This window comes from Tamandua tetradactyla, chromosome 7, assembly GCF_023851605.1.
Source record: "Tamandua tetradactyla isolate mTamTet1 chromosome 7, mTamTet1.pri, whole genome shotgun sequence".
Lineage (NCBI taxonomy): Eukaryota > Metazoa > Chordata > Mammalia > Pilosa > Myrmecophagidae > Tamandua > Tamandua tetradactyla.
In genome coordinates, this window is record NC_135333.1 from 144150640 (window position 1) to 144170586 (window position 19947).

The 19947-nt window shown below is 37.0% G+C and overlaps 1 protein-coding gene and 1 pseudogene across 11 annotated transcripts in view; one reads left to right on the forward strand and one right to left on the reverse strand.

The window, feature by feature from the left end:
- The window catches only part of CAPS2 (calcyphosine 2), a 94766-nt gene that overhangs the window by 44137 nt on the left and 30682 nt on the right, over positions 1-19947 (reverse strand). For 10 of the 11 annotated variants that reach the window (XM_077111457.1, XM_077111454.1, XM_077111463.1 and 7 more), the window contains 2 exons: positions 6150-6217; positions 1633-1752 (listed from right to left, as the gene is read on the reverse strand). In XM_077111457.1, the coding sequence (XP_076967572.1) occupies positions 1633-1752; positions 6150-6217 (188 nt within the window). The remainder of the gene's footprint in view (positions 1-1632; positions 1753-6149; positions 6218-19947) is intronic. The other variant, XM_077111459.1, reaches the window with a different exon arrangement.
- LOC143643027 (U6 spliceosomal RNA) lies at positions 6697-6796 on the forward strand (annotated as a pseudogene).

Here is a 19947-nt window from a genome sequence, read left to right on the forward strand (position 1 = left end):
GACCTGGGTTCAATTCCTGGCCCATGCACTCCCCTCAGAAGAAAAAGAAATTCAACAATGTTGCTCCAACAATGGGATAGTCATATGAAATGTGACTGCCACTGTACAGCATAAAAAAAAAATACACAAGAATGTTCAGAAATGCTGTTCATAAAGAGTCAAATGTCCATCATAATAAACCATAAATTGTACAATTAAAAATGTGCAAAATGAGAAAAAAGTAACTAAAACTAGAAACATGGATAAATCTCACAAACATAAGCTTGAGCAAAAGAAGCCAGATATAAAGAGTCCAAATTTTGTGATTTCGTGTCTATAAAGTTCAAACCCAAGAGGGGAGCATGGTTAGTAACTGGGTGATGACAGCAGGTAAGCTTCCTGATACTGGGAACACCCCGTTTCTCTTAGGAGCTTGATAAACGAGTGTGCTCAGTTTGTGAAAATTCCCTAAGCTGTACACTTACAATTTTGTACTTTTCTGAATGTATGTTTTATTTTAAAGTTTACTTTAAAAGGGAGTAATTTATATGTGGGGTAGATGAAAAATGGCCCCCAAAGATGCTGATGTCCTAATCTCCAGAACCTGTGAATTATTCCCTTATATGGTAAAAGGCACTTCTGTGGATGGGATTAAGTTAAGGATCATGAGACATGGAGATTGTCCTCAAGTACCTGGGTGGGCTCAATGCAACCATGAGTGTCCTTATAAAGAGGAAATTTACTGCATTTGGAACCACAGAAGAGGAGGGGCAGAGTGATACGGTGTGAGAAAGACCCAACAAACCACTGCTGGCTTTGAAGATGGAAGAAGGGACCACATGCCAACAAATACATTAGCTTGAAGAAATCGAAAAAGACAAGGAAATAGATTCTCCTCTGAAGCATCCAGAAGGAACGCAACCCTGCCAACACCTTGATTTTAAACTTCTGACCTCCAGAGCTGTAAGAGAATAAATCTGTGTTGTTTTAAGCCACGAAGTTTGTGGTAGCTTATTACATAGTAATAAAAAACTAATGCAAGACACCTTCAACTATTTAAAGGTATGAAAACAAAGACTTCCAGAAAATAAGAATGAGACCAATAGATATCTGCTTTCAGTAAGTACTGTCTAATATACAGCAGTCTGAAAATTTGTAAAAGCTATTGCAGGAACTAGTAGATTTTCTAACCCATTAACTGTCAGTGAAGCAGTTGAAGAATTCAAGTCTACTGAACTGGAAGACTGTCAAAGTCCATTCCTACTCACACATTTTATAAGCTACAAAGTGAAAAAATGACCTTATAAATACTGTGATTTTTAATATGTTATATCAATGAGAATCAGCCAATATATATTGAGGTACACAAAAATTTGTCAGTTAATGTATTATACATTTTCACAAAAATTATCTCCTAAGGTTGTGGTTATTATTCCTAAGCTGTAAATAAAAAATCTGGAAGGCAAAAAGAGCAAGGTATTGTCCCAATGTCTTAAGGTGGAACAACTGAGATCTGAAATCTAAACTTCCACCTTCCTTTAAGTTGAAAAAAAGCAAAAACAAAAACTTTTCAATTAGACATAGTTCATTTTAAAAAATACATTTATAACATACTGACTGCATTCTCACTTTATGTAATTGAAGACTTCTTACTTTGTTTCATGTAGTGTTCTTTTCCTAACTCTTGAAGGTGCTATCTTTGGATCTGGAAGGATACAAGAACTTTCTTGTTGTGCAATAGTTAAATTTTGCTCTGGATCACTGATTACAGCCCTAGAAAGGAAAACACAAAGTCTGGTAATTAAATTGTGTCATACTATGAAAACTTTGTGTGCTACGTCAGCATTCATCTCACTGCCACTAAGCCAGGTGCCTCAACACTGACCTTCGGCCTAGTTCGTAAGCAGCTTTCCAGGCATAAGAGTTCAAACCCACATCACATCATCACCCACACCACCCACACACCTTACTCAAAACCCACAGCTGGTCCCAAAGGATAAGCTAACCATCCTCATCACCCTCAAACCTCCAGTCCCTTCACCTTCTCACATGCATTTGCTTTAAACTAACCAATCCTTAACCTCCACCCCTGAAGCAAAATAAATGACAAGCCCATGGGTCCCTCTCGCTCTCTTGTGTGCTCCCCACCTCCTGGTTGAGCCACCAGACCCAACTGTGCTCCCAGCAAGCCCACACAGTACCCTTCCCTCTTTCTCTGGAACCTGTGAGTACCAAACTATCTTTTCTTATGTGTTATCACCTCAGTTTCTCATTGTGTCATGCCTGACCTCCACCCAGACCCAAATTAAAAATGCAACTTCACTAATTCTAAACTATGTGATAATGCATTGCTCTAGCACTCATATTTTTATAAGCATCTGGAAAATCTCATATACCAAGTGCAAATTTACTACTGTCAGCATTATATTTTAGGTCAGATATGAATAAATTGAATTATTAAAGACTACTGGCCAGAAAAAAAGTGAATTTTCCGGTTTTTCTATTTTTCCATAACATTATCTAGAAATAGAATAAAATTGGGGAGAGAATTAAGAGCTTCATTTCTTTCTGTTACTATTTGTTATGGATTGAATTGCGTTGCCCAAAAACGTAAGTCCTAACTCCCAGTCCCATGTTTCTATTTGGAAATAAGATCTTTGAAGATGTTATCAGTTAAGATGAGGCCAAGCTGGATTTGGGTGGATCTAATCCAGTATGACTAGTGTCCTTACCAGGAAAGGAAATTTGGAGATAGTAGGAGACAGAGGGAGAGACAGCCAGGGGATGGAAGCAGAGATTGAATTATGCCACTAGATTGAATTATGCCACCCTACAGACTTCAGACAAAGCATGACCTTGCCAACATCTTGATTAAAAATCTTAGCCTCCAGAACTGTGAGGCAATAAATTCCTATTCTTGTAAACCATTCAGTTCATAGCACTCTGTTATAGCAGTCCCAGCAAACTAAGACACCATTCTCAAACAAATCGACACTGTATTGGTTTCTGATGTTACAGGAAAAAAAAAACACAGAAAAAGTAAAATAAGAATATAAAATACTAAGTACCACAGTGAACATACAATGGGGAACACAGAAGAACATGTCTTAAATCCTGGAAAAGAATCATTCATGGAAGACATTCTAGAAGAGATGACATTGCACTAATTCTTGAAAGGTGAGTAGAAATTAATACTCAGCGAAGAGTAAGAGTATTCCAAGCAGAGGGACAGCATGTGCAAGGGCACAGAAGTGGGACAGCACTGCACACTTAGGGAATTGCACATAGCGTAATGGATGAAAGACAGACTCTGGATCCATACTGCCTGGGTTCAAATTTTGCCTCTGCCAATAATTAGCAGTGTGGTAGCATACAAGTCACTTAACTCTAGGCCTGTTCCTTCATTTATAAAAGAGATAATGGTACCCCCCTCAAAAAATTATTGGGGAAATTAAATAAATGAGTCAATATATACACGTTGCTTAGAAGAATGCCTATCATCTAATAAGTACTATAGAAGGGTTCAACATTGAACTTGTATCCCTCAATCCCCCTTTTACTACATACAATACTGAATATGAGTGAATCCAGAGGAAGAGTAGGTACTGCCTATACTAAAGTGTCAATAGAAACAGATGAGAGGAAACAGATTCAAGAAACACATACAGGTCTAGGAAACTAACTGAATTTTGAGGTCATCAGATAGAAATGGGAGTGTTCTCATATAGATTGTGGTAGCAAATGCATAACTATTTGAGTATATCAGGAGCCATTGATTGTGCACTTAGGAAATAATAATAATATAAGGAATATGGAAGTTGTAGTGTGTTTTTTAGTTTGTTGTTATTGTTGTTATAATAGAAGGAATTGTTAACTACCCCCTCCTTACCCAACTTGGATTACACGACTCATCTAAATATAAAGTCCCCACCCATTATTCCACTAACTTGCTCTCTGTGGCTTTTTTCCTACTTATCTGGCAAAATCCCAAGTCTGAGTGAGTCTGTTGATTGACTGACTAAAAGAATACATGAGCAGACAATTTTAAAAGGATATTTCATGATGGGCGGGCAACGGTGGCTCAGTGGCAGAGGTGGCTCACCTGCCATGCCAGAGACCTGGGTTCGTTTCGATGAGCCATTTCAAAGTATAAAGGTGAAACAGCTTGAAGAATTTACTGAGTTACTCCATTTGCTGGAACATTCAGGAAGAATTTGGTACATCTCTACCACATACTATAGACCTTATTCACTAGAGTGCCATTTCACAAACCAAATTTTCTTTTTGATATTGAATATTAATATAGTTTTTAAATTTCACTTTAAAAGCTGACATTTCCCCAGAAGTGGTGCTTATTTTATTTTCACTTTATTTAATAGTTCTATGTTAAAAATAGTCATACAGAATGTTAGGGTTATAAGGAGTCTTAATGTGCATTTGGAGAGGCAAAAAGCAAGACAGAAGGAAAATTTGAACACGTAAAGAACAAGTTAGTCACATAGTTGAACTTAAAATCAAGTTCTACTGACTCCTAGCTAAGTATTCTCATGTTCATTCATCAATTCATTCATTCATTAACAAGTACTTACTATGTACCTACTATACCTCTAGGCAACGAGAATACACAGTGAATGAAACATCCAGAGAGCCCTGCCCCCATGCAACTCACATTCTGAAGAGGGAAACAGACAATAAACATGATAACTAGCTAAAATATAAGTTAAGTAATATATCTGAAAGTTTTATGGAGGAAAGATAAAGTACTAAGATGATATGAAGTTAGGAGTAGGGACTATACATTTTTTATTTGGTGGCCAAGGTTGGCCTCATCAAGGCGACTGATGAATAAAGACGTAAAGTGAGTGAACTGCGATATGGATTTCTGGGGAAAGATCATTCCAAGCACAGGGCCCTTGGCCAAGCCCACATTTAAAGACTGAGAAGAAAAAGAGGAACAAGGAAGAGACTGAGAAGGACTGGAAAGGAGAAAGAAAACCACCCAAATGTGGGGTCTAGGAAGCCAAGTGGGAAAAAATGTTTTAAAGAGAAGAAAGTTTCCAACAGAGACAGATGCTGCTAGTGGGTATAATAAATGAGAACTGAGAAATCACCATGAGTCTAGCAATATGGATGCCATTAGTGATCTTATAGAAGAAGTTGTGATGAAACGGTAGAGGTGAGATTCTACATGAGTTCAAGAAATAATGGAAGGAGATACACTGGAGACTCAAGTGTAGCTGTTTCCAAGAGTTTACTGAGAAAACATGCTGGTAGAATATCATTCCTTCTTTCTGCCACCTATCTAGGCAACTTTTTTCCAAAGCGAAATATGAGTCTTCTTCCTTTAAGACATTCCAGACTATTTTGCCTATCTCAAAATTCTACCATATTTACATGTTATCATGTAATTTAGCACTGCATATGTTAAAAGTTTATATGGTTTTCTAAGGGTTATTTAAGTGTTGTTAAGCCAGGTAAGCTTTTAAATTCTTGACGGCACCACAGTTCTCAAACTATGCACCAAGAAACCCTGAAGTACCAAAGTGAACTCTGTGAAACACTGTGTGACATTTTTAATGTTGAGGGAAACACAGTGATGCTTAATATCTGTTGGACACCATGAAAACTGCTAGCTTAATGTAATTTACAGTTTCAACAAGTCATTATGTGACATTGCTATCTCTATACAGCTGAATTTTCTGCAATTGCTGTTATGAAAAATAACAAGTACCAAGTGAACTTCAGTGTGGAACACAAAGTGAGGATGGCAGTATCCTAAATGATCCCAAGGCCTGAGAAACTGTGTAATGCCCAATAGGTGCAGATATCCCATTAATATGTAATTGTGGTTATTTAGAACAAAATTACAAATTTTTCTTTCAATTTATGTGTATTCTTTTTTTTTCAAATGACCCATTAAGTTCTTAGGAAATACTTATTTGGTTGTTTAGACCAAAATACTTAATAAATGAATCTGTTAGGTATTTCTATTGGCCTAGGAGTCCTGTTGAAAAATTATTAAAACAGTAAGGATGCAGTGCACAGAGAACACGTGGGAATCTCCGAATCTGCCTCATGTTGATTCACCAAGGATATGAGTGCTGTGCATGAAAAAGAAACTTAATGAGAACCTTCCAGATGGATTTGCATTACCAGTCACTAACTCTCACCTAGATAAGTGGTCTGTCAACACTTGCTCTGCAACAGCCTGTTTCTTCTTCTCTGCGGCCACAATTTCCTGAGAAGAGGAAACAGAAAGACAATTTCATTTTCCATAAAATAGAAGAACAATGCAATAGTTAACACAGTAGTGGCAAAACATACTTACACATTTCTGATTTCCTTCTTGAATATCCATTATTTAGAATTTTTAATTTTAATTATTTAATCTATAAAGCACATCTTATTTCCCATAAAGTAATGCACTTATATTTTAGTGATCGTCACCACATTATTTCCAGCTGCCTTTCCCTTCTATAAAGTCAGAATAAAGGAGGAGGAGATTATGATGTCCCATCCCTCAAGAGCTGCCCTACAAAAGGCATTTTACCTACCCCAAAAAGAATGCCACCACTGGGGAGTGTGGTTAGAAGAAGGTGAAACTGAAATTGAATCATTCAACCCTCCCATCAAAAATCTAAAAAATAAAAACACCTCTCATCCTTAAAGCAATTTTTAAAATTTTATGTATACAACCCATTCATAATGTTTGATCATGCTCACTTTGGCAGCAGATATTAAAATTAGAACCATACAGAAGATATAGGCATGGCCCCTGTACAAGGATGATACACATTCGGAAGTGTTCAGGATTTTTAATGGATGGTGGTGATGGCAGCATAACATTGTGTACACAATTAACAGCACTGAAATATATATCTGAATGTGATTAAAAAGGCAAATGTCAGATTGTATATCTAGTAGCAAATTAAAATTATTTTAAAATATAAGGAACTGCACTACATATACAGTGGGCCCTAATTTAAACCATGAACTTGAATTAATAGTATAATTATAAAAATATACTATCATCAGCTGCAACAAATGTTCCACACCAATTCGAGGTGTTGGTGGTGGGGTGGTGTATGGGAATCCTGTATTTTATGCATTATTGTTCTTTAAACCCTCTACAACTCTAACAAAGAAAAAAAATTTTTTGATAGTAAAAAAATAATATTTGAGAGAACAGACAGAAAATAACCAAAGTAGGAGTTCTGGAGTCCGGGTGACCAGAGGATCTCTGCATTATATAAAGAAGACCTGGATGGAAAAGCAGAGAAACTAGGACTGAGAAATCAGGGTGAGTATACTCAATCGTGACCATCCCTAAGGCCTGCATGCACCACAGCACAATGGCCAAGTCAGGCAGCCGAAAAACAGCACATCTCTGCTTGGGAGAGGTGGGAAAGCAATCTTTTCAGCCCCCCAGCCTAGTGGACTCATTTTAGCCTCATACAGAGACCCTGCTGCAGTGCCCAGTGCCTACCCCTCATCCCTGAGGCAGGCTGCTGCGGGCACCTAAGGAAGTCTGGGAAGCCCTCAGCTCAGGATGAAGGGGGATACAAAGCAGAGCCGATCTAACAATTAGCTGGGGAGAGAGACACTCCTGCTGCCTCTATCCCTTTTACACAGGACCCAGGTGCTCACTGAGTACATGGGCAGAGAGGCTGGGGACAGGCAGCTGCACTATAATGCCAAGGACCCTTTCCCCATCTCCAAAGGGGGTTTTGCTGGACAGTGCAAAGCAGAGCACTCCCGTGTGGGCTAATAGCTGGTGCAGTCAAATCTCCCAGTCCCGCAGTCTAGAGTCTTTCCGTACAGGAGGCTGGGAATCACTAGACCATCGCACCTATATAATAGAGTCTTCACAGTAATGCATGGTGTCCATTCACAACCCCTCAAGCCAGCAAAGCCAGCAGCTTCCAGTGCACCTAGGGACCTGCTGCCTTTACTGGATTTTTACCTAGCAGGCAGCCGCAGTCAGGAAAATGCAGAAGTGGGGTTAGGAGAAGAGGTGGCCCAAGGGCACCATCTGGTGGGTAGACTGGGAAAGTGCAAACTGGTAAACTGCTCTGCCCATCCTCCAACACACTTCTTGAAAGAGCTGCTCCCCCTGAGTTAGGCCCTGACCTTGGTGTGGCTGGGAATTACTAACAAACCAAGTGCTTAAGAAGACCTTAAACATAAACCCAAGCAAAAACAAAATCTTAGATGAGTGAAGGAAACCAACTCTCAAAATAACCTTAACAAGATAAACAAATGCCAAGAAACCAACAAAAAATCACAACCATAAGAACAAAGAAGACATGGCCTAGCCAAATGATAAAATCAAAAAGTTGGAGGATACATATGATTTGGAACAACTAATCAAAGATGTTTAAACAAATCTCCTAAATAACTTTAATGAGTTGTCTAAAGAGATAAACAATATCAAGACACAAGAAGAGCATAAAGAAGAATTTGAAAGAATAAATGAAAAAAATCAGATCTTATGGAAATGAAAGATACAGTATATCAAATGAAAAATACACTAGAGACACACAACAGTAGATTTGATGAGGTAGAATAAAGAATAAGCAAACTAGAGGGCAGAGCAGCTTTATTCAAATGCACAAAAGAACAAATAGTGAAAATGATGGGAAAATCTGAATTAAATCGTAGGGAGATGATGACAACATGAAGTGCACAAATAGAAGAATGACTGGTGTCCTAGAAGGAGAATAGAAGAGTAGAGGGCTAGGGAAGTTATTTGAGGAGATAATTGGGGAAAACTTCCCAACCCTTATAAAAGACACAAATACAAAAATCAAAAAAGCCCAATGAACTCCAAATAAAATAAATCCAAATAGGCCCATTCCAAAATATACCAAGCAGACTATCAAATGCTGAAGAGAAGAGAGAGTCCTGAAATTAGGAAGAGAAAAGCAAGTCATCACATGCAAGGAAAGCCACATCATACTAAACGCTGACTGCTCAACAGGCACCATGGAGGTGAGAAGACAGTGGTATGATACATTTAAGATTCTGAAAGAGAAAAAGTGCCAGTCAAGAATTCTTTATCCAGCAAAGCTGTCCTTCTCTGAGGGAGAAAAAAAGTGAAAGAGAGTTTAAAATTTTCACATACAAACAAATGCTAGGATAATTTGTTAATATAGAACCTTCTCTGCAAGAAATATTAAAGGGAATTCTGACAGTTGAAAAAAAAACAGGAGAGAAAGACTTGGAGGAGAGTATAAAAATGATGGTTATCAATGAAAGTAACCAAAATGATAAAAAAGAGAGAAAAATTCTAGATCTGACAAATAAAAGCCAAAGGATAAAATGGATAAAGTAAGGACAGCTTTTAGAGTAATAGCATTGAATGTTAATGGATTAAACTCCCTAATCAAAAGACACAAATTGGCAGATTGGATAAAAAAATAGATATGATCCATCAATATGCCATTCAGTATAGACCCAAAGATACAAATAGGTTGAAAATGGATGGATAGAAAAAGATATTCTATGCAAGCAATAACCAAAAACAATAAATAAATAAAAGCAGGAATAGTTAGAGTAATGTCAGATAAAATAGATTTTAAATACAAAGAAGAAATAACAATCACTTTAATCATCAAGAAGAAATAACAATCATAAATGTTTATGCACCCAATCAAGGTGTTTCAAAGTACATGAAGCAAACACGGGCAAAACTGAAGGCAGCAACAGCTGTTTCTACATTAATAGTGGGAGATTTCAATACATCACCACTTTCTTCAATAGATAAAACAACTAGAGTATCAAGAAAGAAATAGTGAACCTATAATAATATGCAAATTAATTAAACCTAATGGATATATAGAGACCATTGCATCTTAAAACAGCAGGATACACATTCTTCTCAAGGGCTCAAGGAACATTCTCCAGGATAGATCATATTCTGGGCACAAAACAAGTCTTAATATTTTTAGAGAGATTAAAATTATTCAAAGCATGTTTTCTAGTCATAAAGGAACGACGCTGGAAACAATAACCACCAAAGAATCAGAACTTTCACAAACATATAGAGGTTATAACAACACACTCTTAAACAATCGGTGGGTCAAAGAAGAAATTTAAGAGAAATCAGTAAGTATCTGAAGATAAATGAAAATGAGAAAACAACATATCGAAACTTAAGGGATGCACTGAAGGTGGTGCTGAGAGTGAAATTTATAGCTCTAAATGACTACATTAAAAAGGAAGAAAGAGATAAAACCAAAGGATTAAGTGAACTGAAGAAAGTAAAGAAAGAGCATCAAACTAACCCTAAAGCAAGTAGGACAAAATAAATAGTAAAGATTAAAGCAGAAATGAATGAATTGGAAAACAAACAATAGAGAGAATCAATAAAACTAAAAGTTGGTTCTTGGAAAAGGTCAACAAAACTGGCAAACCCTTAGCCAAACTGACAAAGTCAAAAAGAGAGAAGATGCAAATGAAATCAGAAATGAGAGCGGGATCATTACCAAGGATCCCAAAGAAATAAAAAAGATCATTAAGAGGATACTATGTATGCCAACAAACTAAATGAAATGGACAATTTCTTGGAAACACATGAACATCCTACATCGACTGGAGAAGAAATAGAAGACCTCAACAAACCAATCACAAGTAAATAAATTCAATCTGTCATCAAAAACCTCCCTACAAAGAAAAGCCCAGGGTCAGATGGCTTCACAAGAGGACTTTTGTCAAACATTCCAAAAAGAATTAACACCATTTCACTCAAACTCTTCCAAAAAGTGAAAAAAAGGGAACACTGCCTAACTCATTTTATGAAGCTAATATCACTCGAATACCAAAACGTAATAAAAATGCTACATGACAAGAAAACTAGAGGCCAATCTCCCTTACGAATATAGATGGCAAATTCTCAACAAAATACTTGCAGATCAAAAGGATTATATACCATGACTGTGCTAGTTTTAAGGGCCAGAAAGGGCCATGCTGTATTCTTTTAATCCATTCTTATGGGTACAAACCTACTGTGGGTAGGACCATTTTGATTAGGCTGTTTCAATTGAAATGAGATCCACCCAATTTGAGGTGGCTCTTAATCGTTTACTGGAGTCCTTTTTGAGAGGATAAAAGAGAAAAACATCCAGAAAGAACAAAGAAAGGAAAGCCCCTGGAGAAGCAAGCAAGGACATACAGAAGCCAAAAGAGCTACTGACGCCAGAATCTGAAAGCCACAAAACCTAAGAGCAACGGACCAGCAGACACCAGCCATATGCCTTCCCATATGACAAAGGTGTCCCAGATGCCAGTAGCCTTTCTTCAGAGAAGGTGTCCTCTTCTTGGTGCCTTACTTTGGACATTTTTCATGGTTTTAGAATTGTAACTTGAAACCTAATAAATCCCCGTTGTTAAAAGCCTGTCAATTTCTGGTATATTGTATTTCAGCAGCTTTAGCAAACCAGAAAAATGACCAAGTGGGGTTTATTCCAGGCATGCAAGTATGATTCAACACAACAAAATCAATCAATGCAATACATCACATTAACAAATAAAAAAGGGAAAATCACATGACCATTTCAATTGACACTGAAAAAGCATTTGACAAAATTTAGCATCCTTTCTTGATAAAAACACTTCAAAAGGCAGGCATCAAAGGAAATTTCCTCAATATGATAATGAGCATATATGAAAAACCCACAGCCAACATCATACTTAATAGGGAGATCCAAAAGCCTTCCCTCTGAGATCAGGAAAGAGACAAGGATACCCACTGTCACCACTGTTATTCAACATTGTGCTTGAAGTTCTAGCAAGAGCAATTAGGCAAGGAAAAGAAATAAAAGAATCCAAATTGGAAAGCAAGAAGTAAAATTCTTATTATTTGCAGATGGCATGATCCTTTATTTGGAAAATCCTGTGAAATCTACAACAAAGCTCTTTAAGTTAATAAACTAATTCAGCTAAGTGGCAGATACAAGATCAAGACACAAAAATCAGTAGTGTTTCTACACACTAGGAATGAACAAACTGAGGAGGGAATTGAGGAAAAGCAGTTTCATTCACAAAACAACTAAAAGAAACAAGAACTTAAGTATAAACTCAACCAAGGATGTAAAGGATGTGAACTCAGAAAACTATAGAACACTGCTTAAAGAAATCAAAGAAGACCTAAATAGGTGGAAAGACATCCCATGTTCATGGATAGGAAGGCTAAAGGTTGTTCAGATGTCAGTTCTATGCAAATTGATCTACAGATTCAATGCAATACCAAATCAAAATTCCAACAACCTACTTTGCAAAATTGGAAAAGTTAGTTACTAAATTTATTTGGAAGGGAAAATGTCTTGAATAGCCAAAAAAAAAAAAAAAAAAACTGAAAAAGAATAATGAAGTGGGAGGTCTTCCTGACTTCAAAGTTTATTATAAAGCCACAGTGGTCAAGCCACAGGGACAGAATAGTCTCTTCAATAAATGGTGCCGGGAGAACTGTATATCCATATATAAAGGAATGAAAGAGGAGCCCCTACCTCATACCCTACATAAAAATTAACTCAAAGTGGATCAGATATTCAAATATAAGAGCCAGGACCATAAAACTCCTAGAAGAAAATATAAGGAAACATCTTGAAGACTTAGTGAGAAGAGGTAACTTCTCTGACCTTATACCCAAAGTACAAGCAATAAAAGAAAAAATATATATAAATGGGAAATCCTCAAGACTGAACATTTCTGTGCTTCAAAGGACTTTGTCAAAATGATGAAAAAGCAGCCAACTCAATGTGAGAGAATATTGGTAACCATATATCTGATAAGGGTTTGATATCCAGTACATATAGAGAAATTCTACAACTCAACAATAAAAGGACAAATAATACAATTATAAAATGGGTAAAAGATATGAATAGATATTTGTCCAAAGAGGAAATACAAATGGATAAAAACCACCTGAAAAGATGTTCATCTTCATTAGTTATTAGGGAGATGCAAATCAAAACCACAATGAGATATCATCTCATATCTATAAGAATGGCCACTATGAAACAAATAGCAAACTACAAGTGTTGGACAGGATGTGGAAAAATAGCAACACATATTTACTGCTCTTGGTGGGAGTGTAAAATGGTACAGTGCTGTGGAAGACAATTTGGTGGTTCCTTATAAAACTAAATTTTGAGTTGCTGTATGACCGGCAATTATGCTACTCAGTATATACCCATAAGATCTGAAAGCAGGGACACAAACAGACATTTGCACACCTGTGTTCAAATAGAAGCAATTCTCACAATTGTCAAAAGGTTGAAACAATCCAAATGCCCATCAGGAGATGAATGGATACACAAAATGCAGTAAGAAGTAATGATGTCCTGAAGCATGTGACAACATGGATGAATCTTGAGTGAGATAAACCAGACACAAAAAGACAGATATCATATGCTTTCACTAATATGAACTAACTGGAAAATGTAAACTCATAGTCTTAAAATGTAGAATATAGAATGCCAAGAAATAGACAGGAGTTAGAAAAGTTTTCACATTCTGAAAACTAATATGTTCAGAATGTATAACAAGGTTGAACTTAAAATGTATGGAAATAGATATGGGGTGAGGGTAGCTCGTTAATGGGAATATAAGAAATAGTGCTGTACTGTAGGTGATCTCGGTTGAAAGGTATTGTTTAGAGACATGCATGTCACATATATGTCACAGAATAACACTACAAAATTAAATAAGTACTCACATGAACAGGTACAAATGAATGACACTGGTACAGAGTTAATAACAGAATGGTACATGGGGAGAAATTACCTACTGCAAGCTATGGACTACAGTTAACAGTAATAATTTAAAATTCTTTCATTAACAGTAACAGGTAAATGACACATATTATGGGTCAATAATAAGGAGAAATAAGGGATATGGGGTGTTTGGGATTTCCTTTTTTGTCTACATCTGGTAATTTTCTTTTTGGATTAGTGAAAATTGTGTAAGAGTGTGATGATTGCACAACTAAATGAATAAACTGTGAGATATTGATTGTATAATTTGGATGGAATATATGATACATAAATATATCTCAACAAAATCTATAAAAAATACTTAATCAAATTTTCTCAATTACTAATTTAATTAAGCAGACTTCATACTATTTTTTGCTTTTCCCATGGTTTAGGTCACCTCAAATGGAAAGACCAGTCATCGTTCCATTCCAATCAGATTACCATGTAACTATAAACACTAAAATTTTTCTTTTGAAAGGCAGGTAAAACAAAAATAAAAAATTTAGGAAGTCAAACAGAACTTTTATATTTTTGGGATGTATATTATTGTCATCCTTATTGATCATCACTCCAACAAACTCAAGAAGAATAATGTTTTAGATAGAACTTATGTGAAACTGCTTTATTTAAAACTATCACAAAAAAAAATCAAATAAAGATATCTGAGGGGGCAGGCCATGGGGGTCAACAGGCAGGGTTCTTGCCTGCCAAGCTAGAGACATGGATTTGATTCCCAGTGCCTGCCCATGAAAAACAAAAAAAAGAGTCTGAGGACACAGCATCAAAACTAAAAGTAGGGGCCAAGATGGCGGCTTAGCAATGTGCGCGTTTTAGTTCGTCCTCCAGAACAACTACTAAATAACCAGAAACAGTACCGAACAGCTTCCGGAGCCACGTCAGATACTGGACACACAGCATACCCCAGTTGGGACCAGCTGGACCAGCTGCAAGCCTCCCCAAAACCGTGAGTTCCCCAAGCTGCAGCGGCGGCGTCTGGTGCCCCTCCCCCACAGGCAGCTTCCCAGAGAGAAAGGAAAGAGACTTTAAACCTGGTCAAGGCAGAGGTCGCTCATTGGGCTCATGGAAAAAGAGGAAAGGGGAGGAAACAGAGGCTTTAGTGGCTGTGTCTCTACAGAGACTTGGCAGCCTCTGGATTCAGCAGCGGGACTTCTCAGGCTGCAACTGCCCCAGGTATAGGCAGAAATGGGCTGCTTTCAGGGCTATCTCCCGCGTGTGCCTTCCCCAGGAGAGGGGTGAAGCCCAACTTAGGTGGAATCCCTCCATCAAGAAACTCAGACCCCAGGGCTTGGCAATTTGAAGCCATTAAAACCAGCCTACAACCTTTCCTCTGTCTCCACCACACCCCCAGCAGGGAGAGCCTTCCAAAGTTAAAAGTGCTGCAACATCTTTTGCTGGTATGACCTGCAGGCAGACATGCCACATACTGGGCAGGATAAGAAAAACAGAGCCCAGAGACTTCACAGGAAAGTCTTTTAACCTGCTAGGTCTCACCCTCAGGGAAAACTGACACAGGTGACTCCTTGCCCCTGATAGGAGGCCAGTTTAGTCCAGAAAAACCTGGCTGGAGTCTATAATACCTACGTAGACCCTCCTAAGGGTGGGGAGGGAAGAAGCACCATACAAGCAGGGCAAGAAACAAGAAAACAAGAACTGAAAAATTATCCTCTGTTAAACAAAACCTAAGCTAGAGGTCCAGAAAAAGCTGAACTGAAGGTCAAAGAACAGATAGACAACAAATTCATCTAGCAAGAAAACCCTAGGTAAGAGAAGTGAAAGCAATCACCAGAATAAACTAATTAAGGTAATTTAAATGTCTAGACACCAGCAAAAAATAACAAATCACACCAGGAAAAATGAAGATATGGCCCAGTAAAGGAACAAACCAATAGTTCTAACGAGATAGAAGAGCTGAAACAACTAATTCAGAATATACGAACAGACATGGAAAACCTAATCAAAAACCAAATCAATAAATTGTGGGAGGATATGAAGAAGGCAGGGAATGAACAAAAAGAAGAAATGGAAAGTCTGAAATAACAAATCACTGAGCTTATGGGGATGAAAGATACACTAGAAGAGATGAAAAAAAGAATGCAAACCTACAATGGTAGATTTCAAGAAACAGAGGTTAGAATTAGTGAACTGGAGGATGGAAATCTGAAATCCGACAAGATACAGAAACTATAGGGAAAAAAATGGAAAAATATGAGCAGGGACTCAGGGAACTGAATGATAATATGAAGAGCACAAATATACGTGGTGTGGGGGTCCCGGAAGGAGAAGAGAAGGGAAAAGAAAGAGAAAAACTAATGGAAGAAATTATCACTGAAAATTTCCCAACTCTTATGAAAGACCTAAAATTACAGATCCAAGAAGTGCAGCGTACCCCAAAGAGAATAGATCCAAATAGACGTTCTCTAAGACACTTACTAGTCAGAATGTCAGAGGTCAAAGAGAAAGAGAGGATCTTGAAAGCAGCAAGAGAAAAGCAATCCATCACATACAAGGGAAATCCAATAAGACTATGTGTAGATTCCTCAGCAGAAACCATGGAGCCAAGAAGACAGTGGGAAGATATATTTAAATTACTAAAAGAGAAAAACTGCCAATCAAGAATCCTATACCCAGCAAAATTGTCCTTAAAAAATGAGGGAGAAATTAAAACATTTTCAGACAAAAAATCACTGAGAGAATTTGTGACCAAGAGACCAGCTCTGAAAGAAATACTAAAGAGAGCACTAGAGACAGAGATGAAAAGACAGAAGAGAGAGGTGTGGAGAAGAGTGTAGAAAAAGGAAAATACGATATGACAGACAAAATACAAAAGGCAAAATGGAAGAGGAAAGTACTACCCAAACAGTAATAACACTAAATGTTAATGGATTGAACTCCCAATCAAAAGACATAGACTGGCAGAATGGAATAAAAAAAAGGATCCTTCTATATGCTGTATACAGGAAACACATCTTAGACCCAAAGATAAACATAGGTTGAAAGTGAAAGGTTGGGAAAAGATATTTCATGCAAATAACAACCAGAAAAGAGCAGGTGTAGCTATACTGATATCCAACAAATTAGACCTCAAATGTAAAACAGTTAAAAGAGACAAAGAAGGATACTATGTACTAATAAAAGGAACAATTCAACATGAAGACATAACAATCATAAATATTTATGCACTGAACCAGAATGCCCCCAAAAACATGAGGCAAACACTGCAAACACTGAAAAGGGAAATAGACACATCTACCATAATAGTTGGAGACTTCAATTCCCCACTCTCATCAATGGACAGAACATCTAGACAGAGGATCAGTAAAGAAACAGAGAATTTGAATATTACAATAAATGAGCAAGACTTAACAGACATTTATAGGACATTACACCCCACAACAGCAGGATACACCTTTTTCTCAAGTGCTCATGGATCATTCTCAAAGATAGACCATATGCTGGGTCACAAAGCAAGTCTCAACATATTTAAAAAGATTGAAATCATACAAAACACTTTCTCAGATCATAAGGGAATGAAGTTGGAAATCAATAATAGGCAAAGTGCCAGAAAATTGACACATATGTGGAGGCTCAACAACACTCTTAAACAACCAGTGGGTCAAGGAAGAAATTACAAGAGAAATCAGTAAATATCTCGAGGCAAATGAAAATGAAAACACAACATATCAAAACTTATGGGATGCAGCAAAGGCAGTGCTAAGAGGGAAATTTATTGCCCTAAATGCCTATATCAGAAAAGAAGAAAGGGCAAAAATAGAGGAATCAACTGTCCACTTGGAGGAACTGGAGAAAGAACAGCAAACCAACCCAAAAGCAAGCAGAAGGAAAGAAATAACAAAGAATAGAGTAGAAATAAATGAAATTGAGAATATGAAAACAATAGAGAAAATCAATAAAACCAGAAGTTGATTCTTTGAGAAAATCAATAAGATTGATGGGCCCTTACCAAGATTGACAAAAAGAAGAAGAGAGAGAATGAAAATAAATAAGATCAGAAATGGAAGATGAGACATAACCACTGACCCCACAGAAATAAAGGAGGTAATAACAGGATACTATGAACAACTTTATGCAAATAAATACAACAATGTAGATGAAATGAACAACTTCCTAGAAAGGCATGAACAACCAACTTTGACTCAAGAAGAAATAGATGACCTCAACAAACCAATCACAAGTAAAGAAATTGAATCAGTCATTAAAAAGCTTCCCAAAAAGAAAAGTCCAGGACCAGATGGCTTCACATGTGAATTCTACCAAACATTCCAGAAAGTATTAGTACCAATCCTGCTCAAACTCTTCAAAAAAATTGAAGTGCAGGGTAAACTACCTAATTCATTCTAATGAAGCCAACATCACCCTCATACTAAAACCAGGCAAAGATATTTAAAAAAGAAAACTACAGACTAATCTCTTTAATGAATATAGATGCAAAAATCCTCAACAAAATTCTAGCAAATCAAATCCAGCACCACATTAAAAGAATTATACATCATGAACAAGTAGGATTCATCCCAGGTATGCAAGGATGGTTCAACATAAGAAAATCAATTAATGTAATACACCATATCAACAAATCAAAGCAGAAAAATCACATGATCATCTCAATTGATGCAAAGAAGGCATTTGACAAAATTCAACATCCTCTCCTGTTGAAAATACTTCAAAGGATAGGAATACAAGGGAATTTCCTTAAAATGATAAAGGGAATATATGAAAAACCCACAGCTAATATCGTCCTCAGTGGGGAAAAACTGAAAACTTTCCCCCTAAGATCAGGAACAAGACAAGGATGTCCACTATCACCACTGTTATTCAACACTGTGTTGGAAGTTCTAGCCAGAGCAATTAGAAAAGAAAAAGAAATACAAGGCATCAAAATTGGAAAGGAAGAAGTAAAACTATCACTGTTTGCAGATGATATGATACTATCTGTCTAAAACCCTGAAAAATCCACAGCAAAACTACTAGAGCTAATAAACGAGTACAGCAAAGTGGCAGGGTACAAGATCAACATTCAAAAATCTGTAGCATTTCTATACAATAGTAATGAACAAGCTGAGGGGGAATCAAGAAACAAATTCCATTTACAATTGCAACTAAAAGAATAAAATACTTAGGAATAAATTTAACTAGAGACAAAAGACCTATACAAAGAAAACTACAAGAAACTGTTAAAAGAAATCACAGAAGACCTAAATAGATGGAAGGGCATACCGTGTTGATGGATTGGAAGACTAAATATAGTTAAGATGTCAATTCTACCTAAACTGATTTATAGATTCAATGCAATACCAATCAAAATCCCAACAACTTACTTTTCAGAAATAGAAAAAACAATAAGCAAATTTATCTGGAAGGGCAGGGTGCCCCGAATTGCTAAAAGTATCTTGAGGAAAAAAAACGAAGCTGGAGGTCTCACGCTGCCTGACTTTAAGGCATATTATGAAGCCACAGTGGTCAAAACAGCATGGTACTGGCATAAAGATAGATATATTGACCAATGGAATTGAATAGAGTGTTCAGATATAGACCCTCTCATCTATGGACATTTGATCTTTGATAAGGCAGTCAAGCCAACTCACCTGGGACAGAAGAGTCTCTTCAATAAATTGTGCCTAGAGAACTGAATATCCACATGCAAAAGAATGAAAGAGGCCCCGTTTCTCACACCCTATACAAACGTTAACTCAAAATGGATCAAAGATCTAAACATCAAGTCTAAGACCATAAAAAAGTTAGTGGAAAATGTAGGGAAATATCTTATAAATCTTATAATTGGAGGCGGTTTTATAGACCTTACACCTAAAGCAAGAGCACTGAAGAAATAAAGAAATAAATGGGAATTCCTCAAAATTAAATACTTTCGTGCATCAAAGAACTTCATCTTTGATGAAGTAAAAAGACAGCCTACACAATGGGAGACAATATTTGGAAATGACATATCAGATGAAGGTCTAGTATATCCAGAATTTATAAAGAGATTGTTCAACTCAACAACAAAAAGACAGCTAATCCAATTACAAAATGGGAAAAAGACTTGAACAGACACTTCTCAGAAGTGGAAATACAAATGGCCAAAGGCACAAGAAGAGATGCTCAACATCCCTGGCCGTTAGAGAAATGCAAATCAAAACCACAATGAGATATCATTTCACACCAACCAGAGTGGCCA